The sequence below is a fragment of the Coturnix japonica genome, chromosome 37, assembly GCF_054131305.1.
Source record: "Coturnix japonica strain WE chromosome 37, WE-NBRP24, whole genome shotgun sequence".
Lineage (NCBI taxonomy): Eukaryota > Metazoa > Chordata > Aves > Galliformes > Phasianidae > Coturnix > Coturnix japonica.
In genome coordinates this window covers 1,592,655-1,603,070 of record NC_140699.1, presented here as the reverse complement: position 1 = coordinate 1,603,070, position 10,416 = coordinate 1,592,655, and the positions used below count along the sequence as shown (strand labels likewise).

The window sequence follows — 10,416 nt, the reverse complement described above, 5'->3', positions numbered from 1 at the left end:
GCAGCTTGATGACATCCAACAGCAAAGCAGTTCTCCTTCATCAGGTATCTTCTGAACTCACAAGCACCTCTGCACTGCAGAGCAGCCCTGTGTTTAACAAGGCTGTCCATCATTCACACTGGTTTCAGATCTGACATTCCTCTCCTAGCACCCAGGACCAATGCTTAGTCACTTCCCCGTGAGGAGGAATGACTTAGCATTAGGTAGTAGATGAGAACAGGATTCTTTCCTATGTTGCTCCCTTATAAGCTCAATAACCACATGCTGCACGTGGGTAACAAGAGCCAAACAGGAGCCGTTCCATCCCAGACTACACCTGCAGTTGTCTCCACAAGGTCCGTCTGAAGAGTATCACAGCTGAAGGTCCTGGGACTGCTCTTCCTCTCTCCAAACACACGGTAGCTGAGGAAAGCTCCCTATTAGCTGAAGAGACCAATTTCAGGACCTTCACTGACTGGAGGAGCCACTGTGGGACACAGGTGTCCCCTCCCACTCACCCTCTCTCCACAGCCGACCATGGTGCAGCTCTTGGAAAGATGACGGAGCTGTCTAAATCAAACCCTAGCACTGACTACATAAACAAATACATTGACTAGCTGCATGAAGAGCAAGCAGCAGACATTGCAACAGCAGGTCAAATGCAACCTCAAAGATTTACTAACGAAGAGTCAAAATGCTACATTTCCATGGGAAGCCTAAAACGGATCAGCTCAGGTGTGACAGTGGCTCCCACGGCGGTTCTGCTCCACACATTGCTGGTGCACTTGCTAAGACACCTCATCTTTGTCTTTGGACACTGGGAAAAGGGGAAAACATTTTGCTACTGGTATGTCATTCTTGGGGACGGGAAAGAAAGTGAGTGTTGGACTTGGGTCACATCACTGCAGCCTATGGAGAGCCCTTGGGGTGTGTAGCTGCCCTGCAGCACCGCACTGCCGCTCCACTGCTCCAACAACACCTGCAGCAGCTGTGCACATAAAGATGGCAGACTACAGGGAGTGCCATGCAGGTGCTGCAGGGCTTCATCCCCTAAGCCCGCAGTATCAGCAGTGCCCAGCTGGCTTTGCTGCACAGCCTTATCACCTGAGAGTCTGAAGACTTGGGGGAAAAGCTCAGCAGCTGCGCAGCTGCCAAGGTTCCGTGTCATGCCCCGGCCTGCACACAGCCCGGCTCTCCCTGCTCTGCTCTCCCAGTGTTTCCTGCAGCCCCTGTGCTGTGACCAACACAAGCGGGGCTCGGGCCCAATGCCCGCTCACATCCCCAGCATGCAGAAATAGCACATGACAGAAACCCAGCCTACCTGCAACCCCCAGCAGCAGTTCAATCCTTCATTTCTACACTTGTGCTTCGTAACACCAAACCAATAACGACAGGACGAGCATCTCTTTGAGTCATTTTATAGAAGTATTTGACTTACAGAGATATTGTTACAGTTTCCTGAGTATTGGAAATTACAATACAAGGAAATTTCCACAATTAACTTCATACAGTATTTAACCATCCAGTGCTGCTGATCCCTGTTCATGTCCTTGTTCAATAGAGCAATACACAAACAGTGATGCTGGAAGAAAATGAAGACACCACAAGAATCAGGGGCTGGAGATACCAACAGAACCAAGAGCTGAATTCACAGACAGAGCACAGCATGTCAGAATGATGCAAACAAGACAATTTTAACAGGCTTTTCTTTTTCAAGTTTTTTTTTCTTTTTCTGGAATAGAAACACATTAAAATATCAGCTCCCGCTGCTTGATCAGATGAAGACATGACGCATTTACTGTGCAGCTTCATATAGGAACATTCATATTCATATATGAACCTGAGCTACCCGGAGCAATAAGGCTTTGTTAATTCGTCCATCAGCAGCTCAGCAGCTCATTCAGTTTTTCATGTCATTTTCATAAGGCAAACAACGAAACAGAAGTTACTTTCATGTTTGAGAACTGGGATTAGTTGGCAGCTACATACGAGTATGTATTTGTTATGCAGTATGAATTCACACAGATCAGGTTGCTCAAGCAGTGCTGGGAGCAGTAAAGTCATTCATCTCAGCTGGAAGTCCAATATTACCTGGGGTAGCAGATGCTGTGGGGTTATCAGTTGCAAATAACAGCTTTTCCTTCAGTTGCTCATAATTCTTATAGGCTGGAAGGTCCAAGCGATTGAAACTGAAAACAAAGAGAAACCTTAAGTATTGAACAACAGTTTAAACCACCAAATATCCATTAGGAACACAGGCATATGAACTGTCCTGTTCAGAAGGAAAACTGCATTTGTACCCTCTAAAACACCTGTATCTTGACATGCACTTGTCTATGAAAGTGAGAGTTAAAGCACAACAAGCACCTGAGCAGCGATAACTTTCCATAACTGGCAATGTATTTAGTAACAAGTCTCACCTAATCTCTCTTCTGTATCTGAAACTTAAAATCTGAGCATCTTCACAAAGCACCAGCGTAACTGAGAAACTGAGCTGAAGCTACATTTTCTCCAGCCAAGAGGGAGCATGAGCGTGGCTATTTATTTTCATTGCCAAGATCGAGCGTGGTGATAATGAAAGATCAATCCCAAACTCTTTAAAAAAAGGACAACCTTAAGTACTAAAAGTAGCTTTACGTTTTTAGTGATGTGCAGATCCATGGCGTTTACAATGGAATCAGCTCCACAACAAAACTGCTTTTCAGAAGTTCAACTATTACTCAGCAGAGCTTACTGCCATAGCCCAGTGCTTTGCTTTCACACAGTCTCAGACACTTCCATATCACACCCACTTCCTAAAATCTCAAAGTAGATTTCCATCCATAAGAACAGAACCACAGCAGAGTTTGATCCTTCGTACTTACCAGGTGTGACTTCCAGGTAACCAGTTTTCCTTTCCAACTTTCTCAATGCAAAATTTTTGGGGTCTGTTGCTCCCTGTACAAAAATCAAACAATGAATTCTTAGGTCTAACTGCCCGTGTATACCAGTAGGTAATACATGAACACAGCGCATGAAAACAAGACTATAACTACTTGCAGAGCACAAAGACATTTGTCTCTCACTACATCCCTCTGAAGAAATCCACGTAGTGAAATGCATAAATATGAAGCGGTTTTCAAAGAAAATCAACCACTGAATCACATCGTTGGTTTGGTACTGGAAGGAATCTCTGGAGTTTACCTAGTCCTGCCACTCTGATCAACCAAGGATACCCAGAGCAGGCTGCCCTGCCAGGACCATGTCCAAACCATGGATCAAGTCACTGATGCAAGGCGTGTTCACATTCCATCCATCCCTTTTTCTATCACAGCTCTACCAATATGCAAGACTCAGATTCCATATAAATTCATTAAAAAATACCCTTAAACACACAGCTTGGTCCTTATTAAGAAAAAAGGAAATAACATGAGCATAAAATGCATTAAAGAGGGCTCGTTACCCGTGAGGTCAGCAAATCCTCCTACTGGTAATCTGCACGTTCCAGTAACAAACTGTAGAAATCTCATTCTCTTCTCATTATCTATTTATTTCCCAAACTGAAAAATAATAATTAACATTGATGTCAAGTTTAACATTGAAATATTCACTTCCCCATCCCCCATGGGACAGCTGGATTAGCAGTTATCATTTACATTTACATGCTACTTATCTGTTGAGTAATTCTGACTATTGCTCATTAAGCTGTTGCTGCGTTCTTGTGTGGAAAAAAGAAGTCTACAAACCTGCCAGAACTACAGTATCTGTCTGCAGGTTCTGCTATCATGCCGGTAGATGGTATTGCCTCTGCCAGTCATTCAGATCAATTTCTTGAATTCCACACAGGAGCACCTTTAGGGAAGAAAAATTTCATAAACATGGAAACTACAAGCTACTACTTTGCTTCTACAGCAAGACTATTGTACTGAAATACTACTGTACTTCAAAGCACCCGCAATCACAGTACGCTTGGTTTTAATATTAAACTCTTAAAGTTCCACAGCAAATAATAACATCCGTGGCAACAAAGAAGATACACCAGTCATGAAAATGAATGCATTTAGACATATAAACCATCCTTTCTCATTGCCTAACCGTACAATTCTGTGCTATAAATACGATGTTCTGCTGCAGAGTATAATTTGGAGAGACCAATAGCAGCTAAAACCTGCTCCACTCTGTAATTTGACCATCCGCTGATATTTGGTTCTTATCTCCCTTGCTTTCCAGTCACTCACTCTTTAGACACACGCAAATCACATTGTCAAGGACTACAAAAACACTGTCAGCCAAAAAATTTATGCTGGCAGAATCTTAACGTTAGAAATGTGTCTAAATTGGTTGCAAAGAAGAAAGTGAAGAACAACACAGTAACCAAATACTACCTGATACATAAGGCTTCTCTCACACATCCTGAAAGCAGAACCACCAGCCATAATGAACTCTGCTCTTCAGACTCTGACTGAAATTCAAGTATTACATGTAGCAGCCTGGATCCGACAATAGTCTTTTACCTCCAGCTCCTTAGCATCAAAGGACCGCAGATACTGCTGGGGCAGAATTTCATTGAAGCCTTCAAAAGAAGCTTGTGTCTGTTCCTCAGCGCCTCAGGAAAGTCTCCATTCTGCTACCAGCCTGGAAAAGACACAGAAGGATCATTTAAAACGGGCTACGCTAACCCAAGTTCATCTTTGTTAGTTTGTTTTGAAATGAACCGTAAGCTGTGTTAAGAAAAATGCTGGAAAGTTCTGGGGATAGAGCACTGTGTAACTGTATTCTAATTGTGTTCCCAACCTTCACCCTGCACAAACAATTTTAAGTTAAAACCCTATGTTTCCAACCACTCAACTATGGAAAGCATTTTAGGCTCCAATAGCAGGCAGCATCTACTCACTGTTGATATTAATGAGAGCACAGGAGTCCCTTGCTACCCAGAGGAAGAAAAAAATGCAGAGCTATATTCATCTAATATGTTCCATATTTGTTTCTGTTAATCAGGAAACTTTGCTCTGTGGTAGAAACTCCACTCTCCATTAAGAAAAGGGAGAAAAGCAGGCAGGAGACCCAAAGAACCTGAACCCAGGGAGAAGCAGATATTATGCTGAATTCAAGCCTAACCTGTCAGGAGAACTGGAATCGAAAGGAGAGATGAAACTCTGGGGAACGCAACACAGGACACAGAGTGTGACAAAAGAACATTGCTTAAGCTGCAATCTGAGCTCTCCCTGGCTTCCTCAAAACCAGAAGAGAATGGTCTTCTGCAGGTACTCCCTCCTCTCTATCCCAATGAGTATTTTGCACAACTGCCAATGCCAATACATTCCTTCTGCAAATGTTGCTGTTTCTGTGAAACCTTTCCAGATGACTCGTGACAAAAGCAATTTCTACTCCCTCATCCCTCAAAACCTTCCCACAAAGAAGCCTTCACAGATCAGATGGTAAGAAAGAGGGAATTCTACGGCCACAGCAATAAAGCGTACAAAAAAGCAACCAACACAACCACGCCAAACCGCAGCCCGGACTTGTCCCGCTCACTGCAATCCAGACCCACTCCATCCGTACAAACCTTCATCCACGCCCACTGCCCCAGCCCAACACGGCACCGAGGCGTGCAGATCCATCGGCACCAATTCCAGCGGGGAGTCCTCATTCACAGCCCCGGAACAACAATGCACACCAACACGGCCGGGGCCGGCTCAGGCTCTGCCTCCAGGCTTTTGGGGCCGGCCGGGTGACTCCGCAGCACAGCGAGACCGTGGAGCCGCCCGGGAGCCGCCTCTGGGTGCCGGCAGCGCCGTGAGCTCCTCCCCCGACAGCCCCTCCGTGCCCCCGCACCGAGGCCCGACCCCGTTCGCAGCACAGAGCCCGCTCCTCCCGGCCCCGCTCATGGCCTCCATGCCGCCATGGCCCGGAAGTGCTCTCCGCCGCCTGCAGGAAGCACTTCCTGTCACTGGCACTGTCACCTGGCTCAGGCCGGGCTGGGGCCTGGTGGGGGGGGGCAGCTGCCGGACAAGGACCCAAAATTCACGTCTCGTTCCATGTCTTTCCTCTCGCTTTCCCTCCTTTACATTCCCATTCCCTTCCTTCCTTCCTCGCCCTCGTCCCCTTCCCTTCACCACCTCCCTGTGTCCATTCCAGTGCCTGGCCACCTGTTCTGACCAGTAATACCTCGTAGTGTCCAGCCTGAATCTCCCCTGTCGCAGCTTGAAGCCATTCCTTCTGGTCCTATCATTAATGACACGAGAGAAGAGGCCGAGCCCCAGCTCACTACAGCCTCCCTTCAGGAAGTTAGAGAGAGCAATGAGGTCTCCCCTGAGCCTCCTCTTCTCCAGGCTGAACATTCCCAGCTCCCTCAGCCGCTCCTCATACGGCCTGTGCTCCAGACCCCTCACCAGCTTTGTTGCCCTCCTCTGAACACGTTCCAGGGCCTCCATGTCTTCCTTGCAGTGAGGGGCCCAAAACTGAACACAGCACTCGAGCTGCGGCCTCATCAGTGCTGACAACAGGGGGACAATCACCTCTCTGCTCCTGCTGGCAACACTGTTTCTGATGATGGCCAGGATGCAGTTGGCCTTCTTAATATACAGCAAAGGAATCTCCTGAAATGGAAACCAGAATATCTGGCAACATGAAACAAAGTTCGGATTCATAAAAGACTGGCAGCAAGGCCTGAATCTCTTGTGTAATCTGCTCTTGATGTATCACATTAGCACTAGGTGGAATGCAGAAGCTTCCTGAGATGTGATAATCAAAACTTAGTCCAATGCCTTAAAAAAAGCCTTTAAGAGATTACTCCTCCTTGTCTGTTTAAAATAAACTTAGGTAGTACAAAAGGTTGGAAAATTTTTGGACAGCTCCCCAGGGCCGGGGTTTGGAAGGCCGTATTGACGAGAGTCAATCAAGCTCCGGCTGCAGGCGTATATGTGTGTGCCAGTTCTTTAACACAGTAGGAATCACAACTTGCTGCATGATCAAAATTCTACATATGCTACTCCTGAACCCCAATTACTTCCAGCAGTGTTAAATTACCCCTGATCTCAAAGCAGAACAAAACAACAAAATGCCACACCAATACTGAATACATAGAAACAAACAACTCCTTGGGCCTCAAGGGGAGGCTGATGCACAGGCCACGGCTGCCAGTGTGCAGCTGGGCTTCCCAGGGCAAACAGCAACACACGGTGCATCAGAAGCTGAAGGAGCCCTCAGGGAAGAGAGGCCAACTCAAGGGGCTGAGCACGGGACACCCTTCTTCCTGCCGGGCTGCTTCCCTTCCTCTGGTTTCTTTCTGTCGGACCTCAGAGAGTAAGGAGATGCTCACAGCCTGTCACCAGCACTTACGGGTTGGCTGAAAGGCCACAGGTTGGGAAGACCAACAAGGAAACGGGAAAACGTGCACCATGTCAAGGGAGAGACGTGAAGCCTACCGCTTCATCGCCCTGTGATTGCCAGCCCGAGCGAGGGACGTTCTGACCACCTACTGAAAGAGGCAGCACCAGGTTTAGAAAGTTCGCTTCAACTTTATTGCGGACAAGAAGATTTGGCTACTATTTATTACCCTGCCCACACCCCAAAATGAAACCCCAGTGCCCAGGATTTCCACTTAGCAATCAGTCACTCAGCCTCCAGTCAGACCCAAGGAGAAGCCAGACCCCGAGGCTACGTCACCTCCTCCCTCTCCAGTCCCAGCCAGCCCTATTTCAGCCTAACCCTACACCAGGCCTGGACCTCAAGAGACACACCCTGAAGGAACACAGCATCTCCAGCTCTTGCCATACACCAAGTCCTGCCTATGTGAAGCCCTCTTTGCTTCTAACGCAGCACAAGCCCTTCCTGTCCAGTTCACTTCCATCATCTCCACCGTCCATGACAGGGAAAGCACGGCTGTGCCAGTAAACTGGACTGTTCAGTCAGCAGCTTTTGGTGCCACCTCCGAGGAAGCGCTGCAGGTGGTTCTGCTGTCCTTTGTAGCTTCTTGCTCAGGCCATCATCCTTACTTTCTGCTTTCCTTCTCAGCTTTCTTCCTCAGCTGAGCAGCGCTTGCCTTGGCTTTCTTCACTCTCTCCCAAGTCTCAGTCCCCAGACTCTCCGAGTCCTACAAGAATCAATTCAGAAACGCTCAGGGAACCTTCTCAGCTAACAACTGGTTGGCGGCTCGCTTTGGGAGCTCAAGTCACCCTCCTGGGCACACTGGGCTGCCAGAACTGGGAACCGCCTTCCTGACAGTCAGGCACACAAGAAACTCTACCCCTGTCTCGTTCCCCAAATCCCACACAAACCAGAGCCTAAAGCCCTTTTCTGCAAGGTGGTCCCTGCACGGGCAGGTGGACTCTCTGCCTGGCAGCTCATAGGGCGCGACAGCAGCCGCAGGATAAGATGAGCTGGCACCTCCAGGCTGCTGGCAACAGCTACAGATGGTTCCCTCCCAGCTGGTTGCCCGTGCCTTTCTCCCAGCCCATGAGAGCACCACTTACTGCCTTTGGGGACTTGGAAACTGGCAGCATGATGGCCAGCACAGAGAAGCTGCAAAACGGCTCTGTAGAAGAGTCCGTGGCGCAGCATGTTCTTCATTAGCATGGGCTCAGGGATCTCAGGTGGCCAGAAATGCCGTTCAGCAGCCATAGCACAGACAGCCTGCTGCTCTACTGCTCTCACGGAGGCTGCCTGCTGTGAGGGGGGAAAAAGAGGCATCATTACTCTCAGGCACTGTGATGGAGTTACTTCCTGCTAGAAACATTTCCAGGCTGACTTAGAGAAGTGCTCTGAAGCTTGGTCACCTTGGGCTACCGACCCAAGAAGAAAGAGGGACATCAAACTTGCATTTCAGTTGCCCTTTAGCACCTGCCTCGGAGAACAGCCCTCAGCCTTCAGTACTGCTGCACTTACAGGTGAGGGGAAGAGAAGCAAGAGAGGACGGGTGGGTGTCAAAGAAGGGAAAATTTACCAGGCAAGAATAAACCTATCCCTGAGCTCCATCACACACATGTGAATACTGCCTTACTAATATGAACAATAACATCATTCACACAGCTAAATTTACTCACATTCATGTACCTGGTTGTGGACATGTTCGAGGCCTCGCTGCTGCTGTGCTGTTCAATGCCGGCCACAGCAATAAAGCGCGCAGAAAGACCATCTGTTGCAGACAGAGGAATGAGCCGTGCTTAACCAACACTGCTTCAGTGCATGCTTACAGTAAGGCACACCTACCTTGCGCTGGCCATGCAGGAAGCTCGTGACGCAGCTCCAGACTGCTCTCCTGAGGCCCAGCTTCATTTCACGGCCACTCACGCTCTGCTGCTGGACATTCTGCAACGGAAAAGCCACCGGATGCAAATCCCATCCCTCGCAGATGGCATCAGACCTCCGCTCTCATGGCAGTCGCACTCACGGCACCGGGGGAGAAAGCAGACGTGTGCTTACCGAGCGAGCGCTGTTTGCTGCCAGCTGCTGGTAGGAACCCACGCCTAACCCTACAGTACCAACAGTAACCTATGCCTAACTCTACTATGGGAACAACAATCTACTCCTAACACTAAAGAATGAAGAGGAACAAACTCCTAACAGGAAAACACAAACTCCTAACAGGAAAACACCAACTCCTAACACTAAACCTACTCCTAACCTAATCCTAACACTAAAAAATGAACAATAAGCAATGCCTAACTCGAAAACACAAACAATAACCTATGCCTAACTCGAAAACACTAACAACAACCTACACCTAACTCTAAAACTAAACTAAACCCAAAAACCAACTATAGAAACAGGGACTGGAACAAACAGGGTAAAGATGGGACTGGGGGCCCACAGAATGTGGCTGCAGAATAGGCCCAAAGGAGGAACAGATGTTACAAAAATGCCACCCAGCTAATGCAGGGGGCGGGGGCCGTGCAGTGGGTAAGGAGCTCAGCGCCTGGACCAGCCACGGTGAAGCTGTGACCATGCCAGCGCGGGGCCTGGCACGGTGGTGTGGTGCCAGGCCAGCTATGCCGCGGGCGGATCCACCTCCATGGGCTCCTCTGCAGGTGGATCCACCTCCATGGGCTCCTCTGCAGGTGGATCCACCTCCATTCGCTCATCTGGAGGTGGATCCACCTCCATAGGCTCCACATGGGTGGTGGTCACGGGGCTGGTCCAGGCATGATGGAATATGGCTCTCTTACCCATCCTCTGCCTGGTGGTCATGGCGGGCCCCCTCCTCCTTCTCACTCCTAGGGCCCCCAGCTCCATCCTCCCGCCTGAAACAGGGAAAACTTCTACCCTAGCCCTCTTAGCTGCCGACATGGCTGCTAACTGCCACAGCTGTCAGAGGCGAGTGCGTTGCGCGCGGCAGCGGTGACCAAGGTGACGTGGAGAGGGTTCTAAAATGGCGGCCGCACTGCTGGCACTGGTGTTCCACATAGGATGAGGAGGGGGCTGGTAATAGCAGGACAAGGGGAAACTGATTTAAGTTGA

At 48.8% G+C, this 10,416-nt stretch overlaps 1 protein-coding gene across 4 annotated transcripts; it reads right to left on the bottom strand.

Annotated features, from left to right (window-relative positions):
- Positions 1-1,501: 1,501 nt before the first annotated feature.
- On the bottom strand, positions 1,502-9,337 carry LOC146754862 (E3 ubiquitin-protein ligase Itchy-like). Of its 4 annotated transcripts, XR_014938489.1 has the most exons (5): positions 9,169-9,337; positions 4,473-4,593; positions 3,422-3,518; positions 2,844-2,916; positions 1,502-2,168 (listed from the first exon to the last, which is right to left on the bottom strand). XR_014938489.1 is itself a non-coding variant. In XM_085526466.1 (3 exons), exons 1-3 carry the CDS (start codon positions 5,577-5,579, stop codon positions 2,015-2,017), a joined length of 282 nt encoding a protein of 93 aa, XP_085382592.1. In that variant the 5' UTR covers positions 5,580-5,915; the 3' UTR covers positions 1,502-2,014. The 4 variants fall into 4 exon arrangements, 1 of the variants encoding a protein (XP_085382592.1); XR_014938488.1 differs by lacking the exon at positions 9,169-9,337 and having other exon boundaries at positions 4,473-4,844; XM_085526466.1 differs by lacking the exons at positions 3,422-3,518; positions 4,473-4,593; positions 9,169-9,337 and adding an exon at positions 5,525-5,915.
- Positions 9,338-10,416: the final 1,079 nt, after the last annotated feature.